The 27,468-nt window shown below is 41.5% G+C and overlaps 1 protein-coding gene across 1 annotated transcript; it reads right to left on the reverse strand.

Annotated features, from left to right (window-relative positions):
* Window positions 1-4,600: 4,600 nt before the first annotated feature.
* Window positions 4,601-27,007, reverse strand: KCNMB1 (potassium calcium-activated channel subfamily M regulatory beta subunit 1). Its single transcript, XM_063123287.1, has 5 exons — window positions 26,891-27,007; window positions 20,237-20,334; window positions 14,780-14,940; window positions 10,726-10,921; window positions 4,601-5,287 (listed from the first exon to the last, which is right to left on the reverse strand). Exons 3-5 carry the CDS (start codon window positions 14,911-14,913, stop codon window positions 5,003-5,005), a joined length of 615 nt encoding a protein of 204 aa, XP_062979357.1. The 5' UTR covers window positions 14,914-14,940; window positions 20,237-20,334; window positions 26,891-27,007; the 3' UTR covers window positions 4,601-5,002.
* Between the last annotated feature and the right edge of the window lie 461 nt (window positions 27,008-27,468).

Here is a 27,468-nt window from a genome sequence, read left to right on the forward strand (position 1 = left end):
CCTAGTATCCCTTGTTCTCTGCTCCCCTTAACATTATTCACACATGGGGTGGGTAGGGGGAGAGCACGTTTGTGGTTGCAAGTCCAGCCCCAAACCTATGCACATTGAATTGCATGTCTGTACAAAGTCTGTGTGCATGGAATTCTGTGGATGGGAAAAGCAGGATTCCTGGTAATTTTGGGATAATCATGTGACAGACCCCATGCAGACAGTGATATGACTCATTCATCATGAGTTAGGGTTCTTATGCACTTGATAGAATGGCTGCAGAAGTACATACAAAGGGAGCAGTCCAACCCAATGCCAAAATCTGGTATTTTCTGAAGCAATTAATAAGTAGTTATAATTAGGCATGACAGAGAAATCTGCATTGGAACCAAATGAGTTCAGTTTTTTAAGAATGTGACCCACAAATTCTGCTGCAGACTAGCTTCTCCCACTGTTGTGTGGACTCGAGGACTGGTGATTTTTTTTTTAACCTTCGGGAATTGTGTGGAAATTTCCTCACAGAAAAATATGCAAAAGGAAAAAAAAACCCTAGCCAAAAAGGCACATTTTCCCCCTAGGCTAAAGTGTGAACATGAGAATTGTGGGGGGAATTTCACATTTTTGCATGTGTGAATTTGTGCACTTGCAAATTTGCGCAGATTTGGAAATTTAAAAAATCCAATTCCGGCTATGGGCGGACGATGGAACGAAAGGCGCCTGACAAACCGTGAGATGCAGACGGAACAGATTTTACACAATGTACATTGATGGTGCTATATAAATAAATAAATAATAATAATAATAATAATAATCCCCTGAGCCAAAAATGCAAAACAAAGCTAACTTGGCGTTTGAAGCAGGCAGAACCCTTTCCCTTCCATCCTCTGGGTTGAATGCCAATGAATTGTGAGAAAATAAATGCTTTGTAGAAAGAAGCTAGCGGTTGCTTGCTAGAAAGCCTTTTGCATAGAGATAATTTCTTCTTCCTTTATTATGTTGGCCTGGCATTTAGAATGTGCTTTTACGAGACCTCTGTGTATGTGCTTGTGGTGGCTTGCGGCAGCGCATAGTCAGACAGCTGCTGTTCACTGAGCAATAAAGCTATAAACATTAGTTTAATGCACAGGTAATGACAATGGCTGCAACAGTGCATCATGGTAATTTACCAGTACATTGAGTTGCTTATAGTGCTTGCTTCAAGGCTGGTGAAACAGCCACACAAAGAGACTGCACCTTGGATCATCTCATTAAAATGAGTGCACTTTTGCTCTCTGCAGATCCATTGTAACAGAAAGATTTATCCTCTTGTGCCCAGTGACTCCTTTTGGGTTGTTGATGTTTTGTTTTAAAAATAGAACTGGAACCCAGATTCCACATAATTCTGTTTTGTGAACGGGCTGGAAGCTGACTTCACAGGCGAAAACTGCTTACCATAGTATGCTTCAGTAATTCTGATTTTCTATAGATCAGGTTGAAAGCCTCTATACCATGAGGTCAGTTTCAAGATAACCTGAAAAGGGAAGCTTAGGAAAGGATGCATAACTTAAATCTTTCCAGCACTTGGCACGGACTATTTATGTCACAAGAACTTAAAACACAGATAGGATTATTTGTATAAACCTGTAAGCCCTGGGAAGTTGCTGCAAAAAGAATCCACCGTGGATTCTTTTTGCAGTCCACCGTGTCTGCTTCTTCTTCATCTTGCCTGTACTCCACCAGCATGTTTTGCTGTTAGTTGGAAACCCATGTGAGGTTAAGTTGGACTTTGCTTTGCTTGCACCCTTGGCCTTTAGGAGAGGCTATAGTTCAGTGGAGGTAGAACACATGATTTAAATGCAGAACGTCCCAGGTTCAGTTCCAAGCATCTCCATTGAAAAGGATCTTGGCCAGAATGGCTAGGATAGCAGGAGTATTCTAAATTTTCTCAAAAGCATCTCTTAGGCAGGATCTACACTACTGCTTTATAATGGTATTGACTGGGAAGCCACAGCTGGCTCCACATCCCCTCGCATATAATTTGTTCAGTGGGTCCATATATCCACAATCGTGTCAAATAACAGTGAGGTATACAAATAACATGATGAATTCCAATGCACATTTATTTAGATGTAACTCCCATTGTGTTTGGTGTTGTTTACTCTGGCCTATGTGAATGGGCATAGATAGGATTACAGCCTTAAGCTCGTTTCAATAACACTAGTTGCCTCTTGAACCTCGGTCAATAAGTTGATTTAATTTCAATGTATTTCTTTTTACTTCTTTGCCAGATTTCCCCTCCTTCCCCCACATACCCCCTAAATTTGTTTTGGAGAATTAAGGAACCCTCTGGAGCAGATTTGGGGGTGTGAGGGTGGTGCAGAGGGGAGGAGATGAGAGGACAGGGATGACCTATTGCATGAGCAGAAGTAGTGTTGCAAAAGCAAACTTCAACTCATGCGGTGCTGACTCAAAGCCAAGGGAAAATACATTCTGAAGTAATCGTAGTCAATTATTACTAGAGAATAGGGTTATGCTAATGTATATGACCGATACATTAGATATGCAGACATTCATAACTTTGATGCTGGAACCCCAAGGTGGGACCAGAGGGTTATAAATTTTAAGAGGAACCAAAGCTCACACAGCAATGAAAAGACAAAAGTTATTTCTTAATGTTGTTATGGGCCTCATGTAAAGGACAAAGGGACGCTCCCTTCTCTCTCTCTCTCTCTCCCCCTCTCCCTCTCTCTCTCTTACAGTGAAATAATTAAACAGGCAGGCCACTATTTCAATGGAGAATATTTGATAGTATTTTTAGGTGTGGTGAAATTACAGGTGGTCAGTAGCCCAACCATTCAAAATTCAATCCTGAATCATTTTGTTCAGGAAATGGGGTGGGACTGGGGGCAATTTTTTTCTTTTTCTTTTTCTAGCAGAAAGTAACAGAGGCTTTTCCTTTTTCCGTTTTTTTCCTTTCATGTTTTTATTTCAACAGTTTTTGCTGCCACTTTTTAAAAAAAGGACTTTGGTCATTGATATTCTAATGGAATGGTGGTCTTGGGAAGGGTCTTTGAAGGCCTGAACTTTGTTTCAGATGCCTGAGGGCTAACATCACAAAGGAAATGTGCTCTGCATATGCTCAGAAGCACCATTTTCTATTTCCCAGGTCATATCTTCCATGCCTGAGAGTTGGCTTTTGGGGAGCTTGTTTGCTTTCTCTCCCAGTCCCCAGTGGATTTAGTGGATTTCACTCTCACCCCCTGCCCCCACGTATGAACTCCAATTGTGTTCTTTTTTACCTTCTCTGGGTAAAACCTTGGGTTCCCTTCTCTTTCCTCCATACACCAATTGGAATCTCTCTGTTTAAATAATGTACATTACTTTTGTCTTTTCTATGAAAATTGCCTGGAGGAAAGAGTATTCTTGAGCAGAGTATCCTTCTATTACATCCAGGCAGAGGGTTCTGCAAAGCTTGAGCACCAGCACCTCTTACGTTACATCAGATTTCTTGGGAGGCAGCACTCCAGGCCCAAAAGTAAACCAAGAAGGCTTTACCATAACTCATGCATGTACCCTGCAAACAGTCCCAACCTCTCTTCCAATCCAGTCAGACATCTTAGTCAACACTTACATCTAGAACGTGCTAGGGTCCCAAAGATAGGGTGGCAAGAAGATAATTTCCAGTCCACTCCCAGAAAAGGAGGAAGAGAAGGTACTTGGTGTCCCAATCCTTAAGGTGCACAATAGCTCCCCCACCTATTTCATGTCAACCTACCATTTATGGAACATAATATGGAGTGATATTAAGAAGAGAGGGCTGCCTTTGAGCATATGCAGAGTGCCTGTGTCCTATTACCACAGAGTTGTTACAACAAGTGCAGATGCTCCATATTCCTTCCTCCCTCACCTCAAATCTTCTTCTACATCAATGGGATAGATTTTTCTTAAACATCAGCAGTGGATTTTAGACAGGTTTGAGCCACAGATTTTTCATGCTTTTAATTTGGCATCCTGTGCCTTTCATAGGTGCTGCACAAGGTGCAGCATATCTCCAATATGAAGGTGCAGTGACAGGGAATCTCTGCCTGTTGGATTTCTGCCTGTTACCCAGGTGATACAGACACTGAGGATCTTTAAGGAAGGGGGGAGGATAGGGTGGGAACCTTATTAGGGTGGATCAGAAGTGTGATTTGAGGGGTCTTGTTTGGGATAGGAAGCCCATCTTGTCCAGCATACCAGTTTCCTATTTAAAAAGTCTCCGGAGAGCACACATCCTGGAGGCAAGGCTGCTAATAAAAATATGTCTCAACGTTTTTGTTCTCCTCTTTGTTTTGAGCACAATCCATTATGGAGGAAAGACTTGCCTCTGTCACTGGCTGAGTGAATTTTGGCCACTGACCATGCGACAACTCTTGATATGAGCCAGATTATAACGTTGTCATGGGATCTAAATACTTGAATTAGGCTCCATCTTCCTCCAAAGAACAGATCTCTGTTAGAGAAAGTTAAATCATGGAGAAACAAATGAAGTAAGTTTGATGGCCACTTTTTTCAAAGGTTCTCAGTATGGTCAAAGAAAAGGAAGTGTTGGGGGAAAAAATAACAACAAAATGTTTGATTCATCCCTAAAACAAATTTATTCCAAAAGGTGAGCCTTCAGAGATGCAATGAAAGAGTCACGCCTATGCTTGTACACACATCTGTGCTGATTTGACCTATGAATTTATGCTTTTAATAAATCAGTAAAATGTTCTGAGAATGTGTGCTGATCCAATATATCTCTGGGTGAAATCCCTCACCCAAATTTCTTGCTGTAACATAACACTGAACCAAAATGTGAACAAAAGATGTCTCTGCAAGTCTGTCAAATCAAAAGTAATTATGTGTTTCTAAAGAAGTATTATTTGGATGGCTCCCAACTGAGAAACTTATGTTTTCCTTTTGCTTTTGTATCTTGTTAATCCACAGTGTGTTAACTTGAAAAAAAATACAGATATAGATATGAATATAAAATGAAGGCAGATGTTAGGACATGCTATATACCTGTTCTGTATTGTGAAGCCGAGAGTACAGAAAAATACTGACTTATTTTCACCATGATGACAATGAAGACTCCACCAGCCAACATCAGAGTTGGCCAGAGGAAAGCAAAGATGAGTCCCTCTGGAGCATACAATCTCTTTAAAATGACACTCTTTTCTTTTCTTGATGGGTCATAATAACAAGGGAATGTCTGCTGGTTTCTGAAATCGTCACTTATCTTTTCCACTTGTTTTTGGACTTCATTATAATTCTCCATATTTAGGGGGATGTAGGAGCACTGCAGAAACAAACAAAACCCAGAATATCAGTTATTGCCATTATATACTGACAGGAAAGGCAGTAAATTGAGACCATCCTTGATAAATACAGCTTCTGGTATTACTTTCTTATATATGTATCAATATCATGACTTTTATCTAGGGATGGGTGATCTTCCAGAACCTCTCCTTAGTTTAACTTGGAATCTACCCAAGTACAAGTACAATCTACCCATGTACAATCTACCCACATCCTAATTACCCACATGTTTAGTTTTTAATCGGTTTTTAATTGCTTTATGTGTGTATGTTCTGTGTTTTAGAGTTTTAAATTTTGTATACTTGTTTTTACCTCAATTTTAGAATTTCTGTAAACCGCCCAGAGAGCCCTGGCTATGGGAGCGGTATATAAGTGTAATAAATAAATAAATAAAATAAAATAAATAAAGTTGAAAATAGAAGAACTCATGTGATTTTTCCAGGCCAATTTGTGGGCTCATCCCTGGAGCCTTTTTTTCTTTCTTTAAAAGAACTGATGGAGCTGCTTATTCTTAGGGGGATGGGGGAGAAACACATTGAGGATGAAATTGGGTGTGTGGACCAAAAGTCTAATTCCAACAGAGACTTGGTTCCCATTGGAACTAGTTCTTCATTCCATCAATGTACATTGATGGTGCTATATAAATAAATAATAATAATAATAATAATAATTCCACCATAGGAACTAGTGGAACCGTTACTTGCTAAGGGCATGTAAAAAAAAAATGAAAACAAATGTCCAGTAGCTTTGTATTAGGGTTTGCAAGACTTTGTATCTTGGATACCTGGATTTTGAGTGCCTGGAAAAGAAGTTGGGGGCCTGGAATACTCACATCCAGTTTGGACTTGGCTCTTTTGAGCCTCCTAGTATCTGTATGCTGCCCCGAGATCTTAATGATATAGGACGGGATACAAACGTTTTAAATAAAATAAATAATAAATAAATCAGTCGAGCTTGGAGAAAATCTCGTGCCATCCTCAATTTCATATATCCTTATATATTATCTCACTAAAACTCTAGACACTATTGTATAATTAGAGTATGTTAGTGTGTGTGGTCCTTGCAATTTTGATAATTAGGTTTGATTCATGGTTTACTTCCAAAGGCTGGTTAACCATAATTAGAGAGATAAGAGCTTTCCCCTGCTGCACAGTGACAGAGGCTTCCTATTTCCTCACCTCCCAAGGTCATGATCCCCACTTTAGGAGAGAGCGCCATTGCAGAGCTTTCCATGGTGGTGAGAAGGGTGAGGGGATGGGAAAACTTGGAAATCCAACTACTACAAAGTCTATAGCATCGAAGAGCAGGGATGGGTGGTGGTGGTGCTAAGAACACTGACAGAGAACAACTGAGACAGATTCTAACATTCCAGAGGCCAAACAGGCCCAAAGCCTTCCAGATTAACTCTAATTAAATCTTAGCTTAAAAACTACAAGACCCCATGGCAGTGTCTTAACTATCGCTGATAGGGACTTAGATAATTTTGTTAAACACTAAACAATAGTATTAGAACACAGTATTAGAAGTAAGTAAGTCTAGCGTTCATGAACCACCCGGGAAATCAGGTAAAGCCTTGTATTGGACTACCTGAAATGTTTGATGAAAAGTCTACAATATCAATTTTATTAGATTACAAATAATTTAAAGATAGATGTAGCAGCGCTTCTAGTTTTGTCCTGAAGAACTGATTTCAGTTTAAAATCAATGCAATATTATATTTTATTGCAAAAATGATCTCTATCCTAAAAGTGAAAATGTTTTATTGAAAAGTTGCAGTGCTGATAGAGAACTGCAAAACATCTATTTAAAAGAAGTAACTCTATCTTGAATGAGAACTCCTATGCAATCGTCTTTCTCCCTAATTGTCCTAGCATGCCTCAGACAGAATTTTTAAGCAACTATTCATAGCCTTGAACCAATTGTTGAGTCTTCCATTAGGGAAATTTGCTTTGTTGTTCATTTATCCATGGAATTTTAGATCTGCAATGCAAATAGAATGATTTCCTGCTATGCTATGAATTATTGCAAGACATGAAACTAATAACAAATGAGGCTGTAAACAAAACAAGTGGATGTGTAAAATAACTCAACCTAAGATAATAATTCCCTCTTTGGAAAAAGTTCTTGGCTGTTCTTTACTGGCTGCTGTTACGTGACTGAAACTGATGGTGTTTGATCTGATCTTATTCCGTATTGATATTGGTTATATAATAGAGATACACAGGTTCGTTCAGTTTTGCTCTGTAATTGTCATGACATTGTGATAACTTTGGGATCCATTTCATTTGAATTCTATCAGGAATTACGGATTTTGGAATGACAATAATGAGTTATGCACATACGCCTTCGCAATAATAATTTAAAAGCAAACTTCCCCTTGGTATAGCTCCTCTGAATAGGTTTTTTTAAAAAATGGGACATTAAAAGCACCATTTCTAGTTTTTAAACAACTGTGCAGCTGTGGAATTGTACAATTCTAAAACAAACAAAACCACAATATTTTAAATTAAATGTATTTTAGGGCTTTTTTTGTAGGGCTGTGATCTGCTTCTTTTCAGTTCGGAGAAGCAATAGCGAATCGGGGGTTTCGCCTCTGTTGTAGGTGGAGAAGTGAGTCGGGGGGCTAGCAAAGCATAGCAAAGAGAAGCGACCACAAGCGGATTGATCCTCTTTTTGCAAAGCGCTCCGCCCGCCATTTTGGATATTTTCCCCTATAGGATTGCATTGCGGAAAAGATTATCGTATAACTTTTTTGTTTTGAAACCCACATCCCTGAAACTTGCTGTGCTTAGATATTGGTGGTTGGGGGTCATTTGTGGAGATGTTCAGACCTTTTCGTCCTGTGGTTTGCTTGCTATCAATTTGTTTGGAATGGCTTAAAGTGGGAGGGGTAAGGGTTTTTTTAAGCAATGAGAGGCAGATTCAACTCCCAATCGTGATCACCTGATGAAGCATCCTCCAATCCCAATGTTGGAGGGGGGGAATAAGCAAAACAGGATACTTAGTAACTTGGGATACTGGGTAACTTTTCTTTCTTTGTCTGAATGGACTTTTTCCAGTGTTTTTTTGAAACAGTAGCCCCACCAAACGCACAAACACAGCCTTAAATCACATATACTAAGTAAATAAATAACAGATAGGAAACACAGCACTGCTACCCACCCTAACCTTGGCGAACAACTGAATAGATGTGATGCAAGGGGATGATGTCCATAGGGCATGTGGATGTGCCCAGTGCACACTGCCCTGCCTTGGAGGGTCGTCAGAACTGTCCAAAGGGTAGCCACCAGTGGAGAAGCCAAGGAGCACCACGAGTTGAAGTGTGATGCAGCTTCTCAAAGATTGGTACTAGACAGGACCAGACAAATTGGCACAATAGTTCCCCCTCCCCCTGGGCACGTCCACTTTCCTCTTACTGGTAAAAGACAGAAATAGCCTTTTTTTAAAAAAAAATTCTTGTTGTTGTGATTCAGCGAGACTGCTGCTTTAATTCCACCCCTCCTGTGTTTGTTTATTTATTTTTTAAATTTATATACCACCCAATAGCTAAAGCTCTCCTGGCTTTCCCTCTTCAGTGAAGTCAGGCAGGCTTGCATTGTGGTTCAAGTTCTTATTGTCGTTGTGATTATTATTAATATTACTAGTATTGCTATAATTAACTATTATTATTATTGTTTACTAATGGCTGCGTGATCACAGTGCAGTCAATCAACTCTGAAGCAAGAATCACAAAGCTTTACTCTTATCCTCCTAGCCCCCTATTAGTTATGGGATGCAAAAGAAAAGGCATCTCTCTGTGCTGTTCCCGCCTCACAGGGACGGTTTGAAGCAATCCTTGGCTCACGTACTTGTGCCTCCAGAAATGTCTGCTGCATGCCTGCCTTCCTGCCTCCGCCTGGGTGCTGTTGTTGTGGGGTATCTGCTGGGACTTACTTCCCCATAGATCTATTTATTGATTTATTTATTTATTTATTGCACAAAGCTCTCTGGGCAGTTTACAAACCTATGGCATAGTCGTACATCTCTGCCTGGCTCTCTGCCCTCCTGGTGCCTGGGAGATGTACCAGATGATGGGCTTTGTGGCTCAACCCCACAAGCCTCTGGCATGCTTGCTCCCAGTGCTACAGGGGCATGCTGCTTGTCCTCCTCTGTGCCCTCCCCACAGGGATGGTTTGTGCATGTCTTGCTTTGACTCAGGGTATTCTTCCTTGTGATAAAAGGCAGCTGCATTACACGCTCCCCCTGTTTAAGATTTCTTGGTGTGTGTGTGCATTTTAAGTGTTTCACCTGAGATGAAGGTCCTTATTTAGAAAAATCTTTATTCCCCCAAATCATCTGTCCTATTGATTGCTAATATGGGCACATGCTTTGCAATGGATCCTTATGGGCAGGTATGGAAAGATGTTGGAGTAAATCCCATTTCTGAAAATAGAGTTGCTTTCAGGAGGCACCAGAAGCAGCCTAATGTTGGCACCTGCCTGACCTCCAGGGGCAGGGAGTTCCACAGAGAAGGAGCCACCACACTAAAGGCTCTTCTCCTGGTGGATTCCAATCGGGCCATTGGTCCATCTGGAACCACCACCAGCATGCCTTCCAATGACCTCAGTGACTGGGCAGGTTGGTAAGGGAGAAGACAGTCTCTCAGGTACCCAGGCAATCCACACAGCCGATGTAATGTTTTAGTGGCTCTAACCCAGAGTACTGGCCCTTATATATCTGCACTGTAGCACCTGCACAAATGCTACCCAGGCCATACCTAGGCACACAAATTAATGGGTTGTATCCAATGCTGGAATAGAGCCATTGACATGCATGGGACTTAAATTAGACTTACATTGGATGCAACCCATTGCATATAAGCCAGTGTATATGTATGGTCCAGTGTAGACGGGAATTTGCCACTGTCCCTAGTTTAGAAAGTTTTATAATCTGGCAGGAGAAATAAATGATGCCAGAAATGTTTACCTTTTTTCTCAATTGCAACTCCTGAACCAAGAGATGATGACCCGGCAAAGATAGACACCTTGCCAGAATTCGCTACATCTCATCTTGGATCTAGTCTCACCTGGTCCAGAGTGAGGAAAATCAGGCAGAGGCAGACTTCTTGTTGGAATTTGCAATTGTGTGTGTGTGTGTGTGTGTGTGTCTGCTTCTCTCCCGAATCTGGAGAAGGATCTACACTACTGCTTTACAATAATATTGAAGTGCACTGACAACTGTTGAGGCCCAGGACACATTCCATATACCATTTTCCAACTGCTTTCAGAGTGTTATATCCTGTTTGGTGTAGATCTGGCCTCAGCTAGCAATATCAACTATATATTGGATAGAACATGGTATTTGTTTGTTTTTATTGGTGCCTTTTTAAGTAGTTGTAGAATTTAGAGATGTAATATTTCTGATAAATAGCACTCAAACCTTGGGATTTCTGTACACGGTGTCTTCTTTGTGATAGAGCATTACCAACTGCCCTAAGAGTGTCAGATTGACCTGGATTTCCAGACAAGGATAGCGAAAAATATTCTCATCACCAAAACCTTCATTGAATAAACAGTGGATATCTTCCTTGATGCTGGCTTTCATCAGTTTGCATATACTTTCTTTGGTCCAGACACTGCAATAATAAATGAGAGATCACCACCCCACATTTTTAAATGTCATAGATCAACATATAATAAATTATCTGTTAACTTAGCGTAATGTTGCTTCAATATTCAGTACTAGCTTTATTTTGGATATTGTTTGGCTTGTCATGTGTCAAAGTGGAGTGACACAGAACAGTACTAAAATCTGGCAAATCTTTTCCAATGCTTTTTTTTTTGCGGGAGGAGGGGAATTAAGCAATGAGAAGTACTGTCAAGAAATTGGTGCTTAAGGATGATGAATTTCATGCAGAAAATTATAAATGAAACACTGTCTAAATTCAGTGCTTTTACACCTAAAATTGTCTCCCTTCATTTTCCCATTTTCAGTGTCTATAATTAGGATTGCTAAAATTTGAATATAAATGTGACAAATTTGTTAGAATTTGTTTAAGATCCTCTGCTTCCTTTGTTGTAGCTCAGAATAATACAATAGAGAAGACTCTCTGCAGAGATGCCGCATTGATGTGATCCCCAACACAGCAACCAGGGGTACCATGCGCCCCCCCCCCCAGATGTATTCCATGGTACTCACAAGGCCTCTGGCTCCCCTCTATTTATGTATGTAATTTATATCCTGTCTGTCCACCCAAAAATGGTGCTCAAGGTGACTAATAATAAAATACAGATTAAAAACAAAATCTTAATTAAGACTTAATATAATAACAATTAAATTAAAACATTGCAATGTAAGAATTAAAAACAAAAAATAGAGCTTTGGCTAATGTAATAAATAAATAAATAAATAAATAAATAAATAAATAAAAATAAAATCACACCCCTATCAGCAACAGAACATGTTATATTGCAAAGGCCTGTTTGAATAAAAACATCTTTGTCTGCTGGTAGAAGGATGGCAAAAAAGGAGCCAACCTAGCCTCCCTTGGCAGGCAGTTCCAAAGCTTGGGAGCAGTCCCTGAGAAGGACCTCTCTCGCATCCCCACTGCACATATCTCTGATGGCAGTTGTACCAAGAGAAAGGCCTTAAAACCCAGGCAAGCTTGTATGGGAGGAAGCGGTTTTTCAAGTAGCCTGGTCCCAAGTTGTAAAGGGCTTTATAAGTCAAAGCCAGCAATTTGAATTATGTCTGGAAAGAGACTGGTAACCAGTGAAGCTGTTGTAACAAGGGAGTCATGTGCTCCCTGTAGCCAGCCCCAGTCAACAGCTTGGCTGCTTCATTCTGTACCAGCTAAAGTCTCCAACCAGTTTTCAAAGGCAGCCTCATGTAGAGCACATTACAGTAGTCCAAATGGAATGTAACATACACAACCGGGCCAGGCCAGTCATCTCTAGGAATGGTGCACCTGGCACACTAGCCTCAGCTGTGTAAACACACTCCTGGGCATCCCCAAGGAAGCAGTGAACATGAAATTTTGCAATACTTCGCATGGACACCTGTAATGTTGCATACATGACCCTTTTAAAGCTGCCATTTGCACAAACGAGCCATTTATGGACAAGAACAAGCCACCCTTAATGAGGAAAATGGCAGCAGATGCCCGCACACTTGCACAGTGAATCGGGCAAGCACTGGGGTCTGCAGACTGTCATCCAAGGGGTGATTTCTCACTGGGCTTCAAGTGTCAAGCCCTACCTGGAGGAGGATTCATCTGATGAAGAACAGGAGTGGGGAGAGCCAGCACAATGGCCCCCAGCCAGAGCCAGGCAAGGAAGTAGAGGCTTTGGCTGACACCCCTCTCTTGGAACCATTAGAAGAGCAACTTGGCCTCTGCCTTCTCCTGCTAACCATATTGGGAATCTCATGTATGAGCCTGGCCTGACCTGGTTACACTCACTGTGGGCATGTCTACACCAGCCCTATACCCGGGATCATCGTGGGATCATTCCTGTGCATCCAAATACCACACAGGGGATCCTGGGAGCAGGCAGGGATGATCCCTCTATTTTCTTGAGATAACCGTTAGGTGTAGAAAGGGCCTGTGACTCCTGCGACTATCTGAGCCTTGACTGGGGCACTTTCCAGCCTTGAAGCAGGACATCAAACCCCAACTGGATGCCCATGCCACCCCTAATGTAGCTATTAAAGATGAGGCACTTGGCAGGAAAAAAAGAGGTAGTAACCCTAATTTAGCACTAATTTGGGTGAATACATAGGGATTACAACCTAGGCTCTTAAGAACAAAGCATTCAAAGTGCTGGATGAATCTGTCAATATCACTTTCTCCTGCATTCAAATATTTTTTTTAATATCACCATCCTGGATATAAAGAAATGTGTGGATTTTGATAAATTCATATCAAAAACTAATTGAAATGAATTACTATTGCACTTGTGTTTGTTTGCTGTTTTATAAACCCCTTTTATGGCTAATGGTATAGGGAGAACTGGAATAATATAATATGCGTATACTTTTTTTTCATTCTTGGTCTTGAACAGCGTCATTTGAATGGGTGAGCATCAGTATGTTTTCATTTGCTTTGCCTGCAGATTTTAATTTGTTTCTGCTATTCATTTGCCCCCCCCCCTCCTGAAGTCTGGTTCTGGTTGTTAAAGCTAGTTGCATTTATTATAGCATATTTTCACAAATAGGTGCTATCGCAAGCGGTGGAAGGATGCATCCTTCTGGAACACATGCAAATAGTGTCAGTGTTTAGGGTGGTGGTGGAAAGAGATGGGAAATGAATGATACATGAAATGATGGATCCTAGCTTAATTTTAAATAGGAAGATAATTTTTTCAAGCGTGTGCAGCTCACCAGATGTACCCACCACTTGTTAGCCAACTATGGCCAGCTAGAAAGTTATTGCTTTACCATGACTGTTCAGTCCTCAACCATTACAGCAAGGATAGAAATGTTTTTCCTGCTGCAGAAGCGAAATGTCCTGCCATTAAAGCAACATGAATTCCAGTTTAGCTCTGGAGACAGAAATTTGATTCAGCATATTTAGGAATGAACGTCTGCTATGGATGGGTTGTTAACGAACATTCTGCCTTAAGTGCTTCCTGACTGCAAAAGAATTTCCATTTTCATAGAATCACAGAATCATAGAATAGCAGAGTTGGAAGGGGCCTATAAGGCCATCGAGTCTAACCCCCATTCGATGCAGGAATCCACCCTAAAGCATACCTTGAGGAGACATTAATGCCCAGAGCTATCTATGGTCAGGCTCATACACTTAACCCAGGCAGCCATGCAATTGGTGTGAAGGTGGTGTAAGTGCAGACTCTTCCCCTCTACAATAGTCCTAAAGGGATGTGTGATGTGGGGCACGTGGAAACCTATTTATGTTACTCTTCTTCTCCTAGGATATATAAGCACTATCTTTTTGCACATAAAACATGTGTGTATGCGCTGTTCAAAGTCCTGAACGTAAGCGTGGGCACGTGTCCACTGAAAATGTTCAACTCAATTTGAGCGAGTTTCCCATTTGTACGAAGCAAGCCATGATTGCAAACGTGGACAGGAATCAGGCATGAGATGAGCAGCAAGGTGATGTATGGAGAATCCTAGTGATCTCAAACGTTTATCATTTGCCCTTCTCTAGCCTCTCTCTCCCCTTCTGAGATGGAAGATGTATGTAAATGGAGTGAGCCCAAGGAGGCCTCCATGCAAAAGGCCTCCATGCAGTGTGTGCTGCCTGCATCTCACATGGCTTCACGTACTTGTTCCTCCACTATGCAAATTCCATCACAGTCAGGTAAGGTTAGAATCAGATTGACGTCACAACATTTAAACTTCCAAATGGACTTGGCTAGTTGGTGACAGCATTAAGATCCAGAATGCACTGCATGTTTGCTTAAAACAATGGGATGGTTCTGCTTGCTGAAGGAGAAAAACGCCGATGTACATGTCAAATAAGCCCAGTTACCTTCTTTTGTAGGATGGCATAATGGTGATCCCAATAAAGAAATACATAATCACTGAGCATGCCACCATTCCCAAACCCAGGCAAAGAGCCCTGGTCTCCCCTCGTTTCTGTGCTGTCACCAGCTTTTTTGCCATGATGACTTACTGCAGTGGGTTCTGTCTCTGTAAAAATGAAATAACAGAAGCAATCAGGTTCTTGCCATTATGATAGGTCCACACAATTGCCAATTCATCCTCATCCTGGTGAACTTGCATAATTTCCTTTAATGCGTTTCGAATCCAAGGAATATTTGCTTTCCTAAAACTAAACCTCCAGAATAAATTCTATAGCATGTGACATGCAATACTAATTAATTTTAGTGATTCACACTTTCAGTGATAAATTTGTCAGTTGTTCAGACCTCCATGTATTGTTTTTAATGAAGGCAGTCTAGGGTTTTCCACTTGTAGATATAAAAGGATTGCCTGGGATAGAAATACAAGCTGGCATTTCATTTGCTGTGGTAGTCAGTGCTTCACACCTTTCACATGTTAAGGTGCTTTGTTCAACACTGCTAGAATGGGAAGCAATGCTGGGCTGAAGCATACGGACCCAGCGATTTTTGTTTGTAGGGGTGAAAACGTTCCCTGAAGGTTGGTTTAATCTTCATGGCAGGGAATTGATAACAACTCTTGGGAAGGCCATTCTTGGGCGGAAGGGGGGCGGAATATTTGACTGTCTGCATTGATCAGTGGGGGATGAATGGTCTGAAGAAAGTGGGATATTCAGTTTCACCTTTATGACAAGGACATTCAGTGCAGGCCAGCTGTGGGCAGGTTTTCATTGTTCAGTACCTCTAAAGGCCAGATTAGACATTACGAATAGGCCTGGCTTTTCTTATGCATTTGAAGGGAGGCTCCCATTGATACCAATAATACATTACTGTATTAACAACTATGCAAAAAGCAGCTTCAGAAAAATGCTTTTTCTTGGAACTGTGACAAGGAGCGAGCGAGCGAGAGTTAAACTTCCCTCTCCACTCTCAAGGACTTCAAGCTGCTCAGCCTTCTGCCTGACTGCTATTGACATAACAGCAAACGTGCAATTGATTGCATTTCTGCTATTAATGCCACCCAGAGTGATGGCATCTCTGTTCTGGAAGGGCATTTGCTTAATGCATTAGGTGGTGATGTATGAGGAAGGAGGGCATGCTTTATTTTTGGGGTGATGGGTGGGAGAGCATAATTTATTTTTCTTCACCTAAGGCCCTGTTTTCATTTGAAGTGTGCTTTTGCAGCATACCCACGATCATCGATAAACACTGCATCTATTTATAGCAATGACGGGTGTGCTTGGGTAGAAAGGCTGCCAGGAGCTACTAATGCATTAACTGCCATGTCATTTGAACCTGCTGTGAGCAGAGTTAGACAAAATACATCCAGCTGACAGAAGCACTTGCATAATTTGCAGGGAAGGGTTCAGGAAAGAAGTGTGTGCTCAACCAGCTACTTTCCGAGGGTATACTAGGAAAGATACAGCTAGTGCTGCCTGCACCAAATCCAAGAGAAACTATTTAGATCTCTGTGTGGTTGTATGAGGAGAGAGGTTTTCTTATCTGAGAGGACCTTCCCCTCAGTGGAGCTCAAACTCAATGAACAGATGGCTTGGGACACATTGCCTCTTCCCCATCAGCCAACGGTTTGAGTTGGTTGCATCAAAGGCAAGCTTTGGTCTTTCCTGGGGAGCAATCAAGGGGCAAGAAGGCAGAGATATGGCCCACCTCCCTCCCTCTCCTATCCTGTTTTTGTGGAAGGACAGCGGATTGTGTGTTCATGCAGATATCTTCTTCTCAAAGGAGCTGCTTTGCTGAAAATGGAAACAGATTGCTTCGCAAAGCTCTTCCACACAACGGGAGCTTGGGATGGACAAATCTATCAGTTTCTCACTTTTCTGTTTCTCATTTTCAGTTGCTCACTTTTCTGCTCCTCAGTTTGGTCCATCCTATTTCCGCATCAGTTTGTGACTGATATTTAAAAGGAGTCCTGGCCAGAAATCTGTGTGCATTTTTATGTGCATTTCTTGTTTTTGTCAAATATATACATTTATTTTACCAAGCAGTTACTCCTTATATAATGCCTTTTTGTACATTATTCTCGTTTTTGCTGAATAGATGCGTATTTTTTGCAAGCATTTTCTCCTTATATAATATTTTCTTGTACATCATTCTGCTAACATTTGCATTTTTGTAGATTTTTTTTTTGTTTAAAGGATTGCATTGCATATTTTTTTTAATACCAAAGGGTGACTGCATTCCAGTTCACATATTAGTTTGGGAAATACAGATGTGTTGAATTGTTAAGGGTGCATGTTGAGCTGGCGATGAGTTGTAAGACTTTTTTTCTGTCTAAACATACATAGGATTGCATCTGAAATATGTCATTATGATTTTTAAATTTTGGTTCTGTTCTGTTTTAAACTTTAAAAGGCTTTATATTATGTTGTATTTCAGTTTTGTTTTGTTTTTGTTTTGGTAAACTGCCTAGGAAGTTTTGGATATTGGGTCATATAAAAATGTAATCAAGCAAATAAGTTCTCATTACAATGCAAACCGAACAAAATTCTTCCCCATCCCTATGAGCCTTTGCATCATCACTCTGAAAATTTCAGCTAGTTTATTTTATTTATTTATTTATTCATTCGTTTCATTTATATACTGCCCCATAGCCGAAACTCTCTGGGCGATTTGCAATATGGCTTACAGTTCAAAATATGGCTGCAATCTTTGACAGGGATCAGTAGGAACCTTATCACTACAATTATTTTAAAGCTTCATTGGTTCCTGCCTGCTCTGTTTCTGAGCACAGTTCAAAGTGATGTTACTTAATCTTTTAAAGCTTTGTATGGCTTGGGTTGGCTGTTGCACCATGTCCTACTTGTGGGTCCCTGGTCAACAGCTGGTTTGCCATTGTTTGAACAGAATACTGGATGGACTCTTGGTCTGATCCAGCAGGGCTTCTTATGTTCTTATGCTCATGGTACCTACAAGAACGCATGCCCATGTATGGAGATCCTCCTACTGCAATGCCGCCACATGGTGCCACCACCTTTGGAAGTCAGGATAGAGGAACAGTGCCTCATTTATGGAATTTTCTTCCTAAGGAGGTTTACCTGCAGGGGGGTTGGTACTTTGGCATTTTTGGTGACAGCTAGACTGAGCTTTTCATTGTTAAACTGAGGCGCTTTTACTGCTGCTAGCATTTCTCTGCTTTTTATGCTCTTTAATTTTGTTCCTATCTTGTTTAGATTTTTTTTAAATTGAGTAAGCTCTCCTGTGAATATTTCTTGAAGGGCGACATAGAATGTTTAAAAATGGATCTTCTGATAGCAGCATGTCAGGGGCGGGGCTTCAACCTATTTTCCCTATCACTCTCAGGTGCACTTGCAAGTAAGTACCAGGGCCTGTTCTGTGAAGCAACAGGCTGGAGCCCTTCTTCACCAGTATGTTTGTGTTTGTGGGTAAACATGTGAGAGCAAGGGGCCTACAAATAATCTTGAAGTTCTTTGCATGGGACAATCCACATGCCCAAAGAACGGGGCAGGAATTCACCGAAACTTAGGAACATATGAAGCTGCCTTATACTGTCAGATAATTTGTCCATCTAGCCCAGTATTGTTGACACTGACTGGCAGCGGCTCTCCAAGGTTTCAGGCAGGATTATTCTCCATCTCTCCTACCTTGGGATGTGTGGGATTGAACTGGGACCTTCTGCATGCAAAGCAGATGCTCTGCCACTGAGCTACAGCCCCTCCCTTGGACAATTGCCTATTCCCTGTAAAGACATAGACCATGACCACGCAGGTTATGATTCACCAAATGCAGCCCATCAGCCAAGTATTAGCTCAATACTCACTCTCCGTCCCTGTGTTACAATGGAGGTTTGTACTTTCATGGCAGTGCTGTCCTCCAGTGCATGGCTTGTAGGCTGTATTTGGCTAGCTGGTTGACAAGTTGTTCAGGGCAGGCTTGGGGCAGAGGATTCCTCAGAGCTACAGCACCATTGACCAGTGTAATACACTTGCTGATGTTGCATCACTTGACTGTTATGGCCGAGAGACATTAATGTGTGCAGACATCAGAAAATTCCCGCTATTAATCCTTTCTTTTATAGCCAAATGAGCATGATCAATGATTCAAAAGTCCATTAGTGATATCAGTATATGCCATACTGATGTCTATCAACAAGCTACGGAAATACTGTCTAAATCCTGACTTGTAGACATTCTTTTATGGGAAAATCAATATTATTAAATGAGGAGCAAGCAAAATATAGACTAGCACATTGGATTCTGGACAGATAAAGGCCTCAGTCTTGCAAATAATTGTACTTCAATAATTTTGGTGGACTCTGAACAATGTGTGTCATTTGTGATGCCTATTAAAAGATGAAGTTTCTAAAAGCTTCTTACCAGGTCCATGGGCCCTAACCATGTATGAATGTATATGTATTTGTGTGATATATAGAGAGAGAGAAAGAGGGGGAGAGGGAGAGGGAGTTGGCAGGTTGCCAGGTCTATAGTTTTGGTACTGATCTAGCTATTTTGCTAATAAAACTGAATTCTAAATTGTTAGGTGCCATTTTGCATGTCATAACTGAAATAAAAATTGAATATGGAAATGTAGATTTTAAAGTTAAGATGTCCAAGGCCACATACAAGATAGAACAGAGGGGGGCTGATTGTTTTTGTTTTTGCTTTGCTGCAAAGTGAGTTTGGTTTCTTTCCCCTTCTTCCTGTACTGTGGCACTTGCAGCCATAATTCAGGCTTTTCTGTCTCTCTCTCCCAATGGTCCTGCATGGTTATCTCTTTAGACATTTGATGCTTTTCAAAAAGGGCTTGTCCTTGTTTTCTACTTTAAAAACTGTTTTGCAAAGTTTAGGGAAGTGGTGCTGTGTCTGATAGAAGGTCTAGCCCATCAACATTATACACAGCTCTAATTTGAGTAGGGGATGGCTAACTGTGTGATTGACACCAGGACTACTCAATAACTACCATCCAACAGGTTGTGTTGCTTTATTTGCTTCCCTACTTGAAGAGCTATTTACTAGGGGTGTGCACTCCACCCAGGAATTATCTGGTAACTGCAAACATCCGCAGAGCTCCATCCAATAGATCTAGAGTAGAAACTTCCAGCAGCAGCAGTGGAACTCTGCATCAGCAAAGTAAAGGATAAAAGCTCCCTCCATAAATGCACAGAGGTGGATTAATAGTGTGTGTGTGTGTGTGTGTGTGTGTTTAATGGTTTGAGGGGGAAAGTGTGTATAGGATTGCAGTCTGAAAGACAATAAAACATTAAGCATTTCAAAGTTCACCTATCAAAGCAGCAAGTTTCAAGGGAAGAAATGCATTGCGCCCCAGGGAGAGTTCTTTGAGATTCTCAAAAATCAGCTTTCATCTTGAACCAACCTGAACCATCGTACCTGATTACAGGGGATTTGGGAAGTGATGGACATTCCTGTAACCATGTGGATGTAAGTCCTTGAGAAGAACATTGAGAGGCAGATCTTCACTGTTGGATCTGTAGGGGAGAGAATAAACAGAAGATCAAATAATAACAGGGAATTCTGGATTCCACATCCATTATAGAAAAGAAACATGACTGAAGAGCTCTCCAACAGGGCTACTCTGTGTACTTGTTTCCACTCAATGAGGGATGTATTAGAAATTTGCTTCAGTTTATTTTTGATCAAGATTTATCCAGTTCATACCTTCCAGACTGAACATGGAATCAGATGCAATCTGTGGTCAAAGTCTGTACATTTCCATCCATACATTTCTGAATTTGCAGTGTAATTTCCAGACCAAGAAGAATATGTTGAACGGCACACATACATTTGAAAAATGCACACAAATACACTTTAATCAATGGAAGAAGACTGTGTACAACCGATGCATACATTTAGAAAAGTATGCACAAAATATGCATTTTCATAGGAAAAGAGAAAAAAACAAAGCTCACTATCTGATACAGACTAAACTTGGAATGGATTTCGAGGTGGAATTCAGAGAGCTTTGGCAAGCTTGGGTTTTGCTGATTCATGCATCCCTATACTCAAGAGCTTCCATGTACATGATCGAGTTGAGAAACCTCTATGCAAATCAGGAGCTCTTTTTATGATTGCAGAACTGAAAAATTACAAAGGTACTTATGGAATGAATGAATGGCCTTGATAAGAACGTAAGAAGAGCCATGCTGGATCAGTGGATCAGACCAAGAGTCCATCTAGTCCAGTACTCTGTTCACACAGTGGCCAACCAGCTGTCAACCAGGGACTAGCAAAGCAGGACATGGTGCAACAGCTCCTTCCCATCTTCCTTCTCATTCTGCAATTCTAATGACCTTACCTTGTACCAACCATGTGCAGGCCAGAGCATTTCCCCAATTTTGTCTTTGGACTGCAGTTGCTTGTATTCTGCCAGAGACTGGCCTGCAAACAATCCTGATTTTCTGGAAGCATTGAGGGAAAGGGAGTTGAAGTAGGAAGGGAGGCATCATAGAATCATTGAATAGCAGAGTTGGAAGGGACCTATAAGGCCAATGAGTCCAAACCCCTGCTCAATGCAGGAATCCACCTTAAAGCATCCCTGACAGGTGGTTGTACAGCTGCCTCTTGAATGCCTCTAGTGTGGAAGAGCCCACAACCTCCCTAGGTAAGTGGTACCATTGTTGTACTGCTCTAACAGTGAGGAAGTTTTTCCTGATGTCCAGCTGAATTCTGGCTTCCTTTAGCTTGAGCCCATTATTCCGTGTCCTGCACTCTGGGATGATCGAGAAGAGATCCTGGCCCTCCTCTGTGTGGCAACCTTTCAAGTATTTGAAGAGTGCTATCATGTCTCCCCATCAAAAGCTCAGTCTATAGTTGAATGTGCCCCACACAGCCTTTGGGATCAAAATCTGGCCCTTTTCACAAGTTAGGGCTCCTCTCTGCACATATAATGAATGCACGGAAGCTGGGCAGTGGGCAGGATTGGTTCCTGCATGTTGAAATGCATGCATGCTACTTGTGTGTCCACCCAAACAGCAGGAACCATGCTTTCTTGCAGTAACATGGAGCCCTGCCTACGCATTGCATACATGCTTTCATAGTAAGTGTGCAGAGGAGCACCCAAATATGTGGAAAATGTTCTGTGCACATTAGTAGATTCATAACCTGCTTATATGGCAAGTTCTGAAAGCATAGCCTTTTAATCATCCCTGTAAGTTGCTAATAGGGAGGAAGTAAGGCTGGCTACACAGAGAGGCTCTAAGAAAATAGGTCTGTGGAAACGTTTCAGGATTGCAGCCCATGTTTTTGCATATTTTCCCATATGGAATGAGCATAATTCCAAACAAATTGGGCCAGCCATCGGCGTGTATTGCTGTTCCCTGGAAATTTCCCAAGAACTGCAACTAACAATCCTATGAAAAAAGAAATGCTAAGAAGTTAAAAGGAAACCAACCATCTATAATAGTTGCACAGTGCTTTTAGAACTACTGCATGCTGCAACAACATGTGCATTCACTTTTTCCTCCTGAGAAGGTTGGTTTACAGCCAAAGTTTTCTTGTGCATGTACAAAGAGCCTACCGACAAAGAATGTGAAAATGTGTTCAGTGACGTAGAAGAATTACAAGTAGGAATACTTCTGAAGGAAGTTTACTAGTGAGATGAATTCCATTTAATCTGGAGTAAGTGCCTGAGCACATAAAAAAGCACATGCGTGCACGCATGTGCGCACATACACGTATGTAACAGTAACAGAAACCTTCTGGCCATGCTGAGGGGACTGGCTGGAGGGTATTTGGAGTGGAGAAGCACCAAGTAATAAAAAGGGATGTACATGTCCTCCCACACTATTTATTTATTTATTACATTTCTATACCGCCCAATAGCCAAAGCACTACTTCTCTGCTCCACATTTTAGATACAAGCTAGTAAATCAGCGGTAGCAATGCTAAAAGATGCAAACCAACATCTTTGAAACCTCTAATGATCTAACCTTCCTCTGCTCTGTCACTTAAGGTTAGTGGAGGCTGGCGGCTCCTATTTCAGTGGGGCTGCAACTCTGTTCTGGGTTTCAGCCAGGACTCTAAAGGAGCTATCCAAGGTGTTGAACCCATTTTGAGGATAGGGTTCAGTACTTTGGAGAGCTCCATTAGAGTTCCATCTGGTTCTGACTGAAACCCAGAGCAGAGTTACAGCCCCACTGAAATAGGAGCCACCAGCCTCCATTGTATCTGGTGGATTTCTAGAATAGCAATAGCAACAGCAGACAGCACAGCACATACAGGACTGGCAAAGGCGCAGGACTCAGTAGAGCATGTATTGAGCTTTGATTCGAATAGGTATTAAGTAGTGCTGTGCTCCGCTTTGGTTCGGGTCATAGAAGCGACATCAGATCGGCCTGATTCGCCTGGCCAAAGGCTGAGATGGATTGGGTTGGGCACGAAGCAAACTGTCGTGAAGGAAGTCACCCCTTGGCGGAGCAATCCGCTTAGTCGCGAGGCTCCGCCCGGCATTTTGGAACTTTTTTCGCATAGGATTGCATTACTTCTTTGTTTTTAAAGCTACATCTCTGAAACTTACTGTGCTTAGAAAGTGATGATTGGGGGGCATGCTCAGATTTCCTTCAAAATGGGCATGAATCTGGATACATTTTTAAGCTCTCATGGTGCCCATTTTGATGTTTCTAACTTGAAAACTAAAAAAGTTATAGTCATTTGACATTTCAATGCAAGTCTATGGGGGGAAAACATGGAGCACCAATATGGATACGGAGCCCGGCCGCTGACCGTAGGCGGATCAGCCGAAAGTGGAGCGGACCTGATCCAAAAGTTGCAGATCGGGATCCGGAGTGGATTGGGGGGTCCGTGCACAGCCCTAGTATGGAGTAGTCTTATCTGTTTGACTCAAAGCTCAGTACATGCTCTATTGAGTTCTGCTCCTTTGCCATTTGAACAGTGTGCTCTCTGGTGTTGCTGCTGCTGTCCTGGAAATCAACCTTAAGTGACAGAGAAGAGGAAGAACAGAGCTTGAGGCCCAGCAGGTCCTCTACAAATCACCTCTAACTACTTCTGTAATGCTCTTTGAATGCAAAATAAACTGTTGCTGCAAATTTGCTGTTTTAACTTTCAGAGATTTAGGAGGAGGCAAGTTCACATTGAAAAGCAGCTTTTGTAATTGCCAGCAGCTCAGGCAGATGGATATAGTTCCACTTTTCATTCAAACACTTGTACTTTGTTTCCCCCCAGTTCCTCAGAGATTCCTAAATCCTTGTTTGTCTTTACATTGCCCCCTTTCTTTTGCCCTGCTTTGATCTTTCTCATTCTTTTAGTGTGTGCTTTTGATCTATTTCTTGTATCAATTTATTTATTTATTTATTATTTATTTATTTAGAATATTTATATACCGCTCCTCATTGAAAAAATTTCAGAGCGGTGTACAAGGTAAAATGAAAATAAAAACAGAATAAAACAGTTAAAACAAAATTTATAAAGAAGCAAAAAACAACAACACAGAAATCCAAGGCTGCATGTTAAAGAAAGGCTTCTTGGAATAAAGATGTTTTCAGGAGGCGCCGAAAGGAGTACAAGGTTGGCGCCTGCCTGACCTCCAGGGGCAAGGAATTCCACAGGAGGGGCGCCACCACGCTGAAGGCTCTTCCCCTGGTGGATTCCAATCGGAGGATGGATCTAGGTGGAACCACCAGGAGCAGGCCCTCGGATGACCTCAGTGACCGGGCAGGTTGGTAAGGGAGAAGGCGCTCTCTCAGGTATCCTGGTCCCAAGTTGTTTAGGGCTTTGTACACAAGTACAAGAACCTTAAACCTGGCCCGGTAGCGAATAGGCAGCCAGTGCAGTTCCCTCAGCAGAGGAGTTACATGCTGGAAAGGGGCAGCTCCAGACAACAGCCGAGCTGCAGCATTCTGCACTAGCTCCAGCTTCCGGAGCAGCTTCAAGGGCAGCCCCACATAGAGCGCGTTGCAGTAATCAATCTTGAGGTTACCAATGCCTGTACCACCGTGGTCAAGCTATCCCTGTTCAGGAGACGCCATATTTGGCAAACCAACCGAAGATGGTAAAAGGCACTCCGAGCCGTGGTGGCTACTTGAGCCTCCAACGACAGAAATGGGTCTAAGAGTACCCCCAAACTACGAACCTGTTCTTTCAGAGGCAGAGCAACCCCATCCAGAACAGGCAATGAGCCTGTCTCCCGGACTCGGGAACCACTCACCCACAGGGCTTCCGTCTTGCCAGGATTTAGTCTCTGCCCCTTAATATTACCAGGATAGTTTGCAAGATTCGTGGGCACTGAATGTCATAGTGGAAGGAAGGCCCACTATTGCACACTACAAATGAGAAGGTGATGGTGGTGGTGTAATTTTAGTTTGAGAATAAGCAGATGAGCATTTTCCTTCCCAGCAAAGTCTGCACATGCTGCCTTGTTGTAGCATATGAATCTTGTGTGGCTGTGCCTAATTTCTATGAAAAGAGATGCTGGGACTGAAGGTTGACTGGAGACATCTCCATGTATTCTGGAAGCTCTTTCCTTAATCCCAGTTGCATGGGGCTCTCTCTACTTACTGTTATGGCGAGGAACATACTTTTTGAACTTATTCATAACTATTATATATACCAGTAGCAAACTCAATTAACTGAGTGCCAATCCTTATGTAGCCAGAATGGCACTATTTGCACACAAGGAAGAGTTGTTCACAGACTTGCATAAACACAAGCAAAAAATTATCTAGTGGGGACAGATGATCAAAATATCCCATTGAGGACCGAGCTTGCTCACTGGTGACAAAATGCTTTGTTGGAGGGGGGAAAAGAAATGGAAAACACATAATAGAATGGACAATAAGTATCCTGGACAATGGCATGGCTGTCTGACTGGAACCCTGAACAGGAGCATTCCATACTACAACATTTTGTTGCAGTCCCATTTGTGTTAAGCTATTCTTACTTCATATATTCCAAGGTTGGCCCTGGTGTACCTCAGCACAACAATGCAGAATAACGATTCTGTAGAGTTCCTTCTGCAGTTGTGGGAAGGCTCTGTGAAAATACAACCTGACTTTCTATGTGTGTTAGCACATCTCAGCAACCTGTGCAGTAGCAAATCTTAAAAGGTATACTGACTATTACAAGATTCAGTAGTTGGTGGCTGGATATATGTGAATTATTATTGAAGGTGGAGTGTACGTTGTGAAAAACGCAAGCAGGGAGTAGCATATGCAAGAATCAGTCTCTAAGTAAATAGGTAGACTGGGTTCACTTTTTGACACATGATGTGGTTATGATTACATTCATAAGATATAATTAGAGGCTAATATGCTAGTTAAAATTGAAAATGGTGATATGGAAGCAGATGTTTTGAATGTGATTTGGATTCTAGTGTCTCCTCATCTGCCGAAAGTTAGATATTTCCTCATTCCAAAGAGTTTGTTATCTTTTTTACCTACGGTTCTCCGGAAAGTGCTATGTGTACCTGTCTGTCACAGGATTTGGCCTATAGGACATCTCTGTATTTTCCATCATCTTAATTTCATATAGGGCTTATCCTATTTGTATCCTGAATAATGTCTACAATAATACAAATGTAATGCATCACAGTACAAACGTCAACAGAATAATATCTACAAGCCCCACTGAAAATTAAAACATGAATACCAAATACACTGAGTCACTTTTAGAAAGTAAAAAAAAAGCTGCTGAAACAAAGGGTGCTCATTAAACAAATCCAGAGCCAAGTCTCTTACAATGGTGCCTGCCTACCCACTGCGTAGTTCACAAGGTATTAACATCATGGGTGCTAAATTATTCAGTTTATTTGTTCCGGTTCCTATATGATTTTGTATGAGGACAAGGAAACCTTTCTTTTCTATGACTTCTTGTCCATTGTTTTTCCTTTCTTTCTTTTTCTTTTTTCTTGTTCTTTTTAAACTGTCTGCAGTGCTTCTGAGATCTGTTAGTTATTTGGCTAGGAAAAATTGATTCAAGAAACTTAGACTTGTTCTGTACTGGGGGAAAAAAGGTACTACACTGAAACGAATTGCTAAGAGGGAAAACAAACTTTTCCAAAGTAATACTTACAATCTTTGGAGAATTGGTAAGGTTTTTGTTCCGAGGTTCATGGAGTTTTTGATGAATTCCAATGAGTGAAAGCCTGTTCCATAGAGGCAACCAAGAAGTAAATCCCACCGCTTTAAAAACTACTTTACATAGAACTTTCTTGCACTGATTGCTGGGACTGAACTTTTAGCTTAGCTCCCCTATTATGAAATTTCTATTACCATAAATGGTAAGGTATGGAAGTGTGCAGCCTTTTAAAGATTAATAGCTGCAGAGCGCACAGATCTACAATGTTATGAACAATGTCCAGCTGATGAGGCCCTCTTCTCGTTGGTGCTAAAGAATACAGTGGAACTCCCTAAAGATGCCCAGTTTGGAGTACCTGTGACAGATTGCAGCGGAACATAGCCTGTGTGTGCTGATGGTTTTCTTCATCAAATCGCAAACCCCATAATTTTTCAAAATATAAATTTTGTGTGTGTGTAGATAGATAGATAGATAGATAGATAGATAGATAGATAGATAGATAGATAGATATTGCAGACTCATGTCTAGGCTGTTGGTTTGTATATTAAGATGGTGTTTGCGTTTAATTGTGC

The sequence above is a fragment of the Elgaria multicarinata genome, chromosome 3 (assembly GCF_023053635.1).
Source record: "Elgaria multicarinata webbii isolate HBS135686 ecotype San Diego chromosome 3, rElgMul1.1.pri, whole genome shotgun sequence".
In the NCBI taxonomy this organism is placed as follows: domain Eukaryota; kingdom Metazoa; phylum Chordata; class Lepidosauria; order Squamata; family Anguidae; genus Elgaria; species Elgaria multicarinata.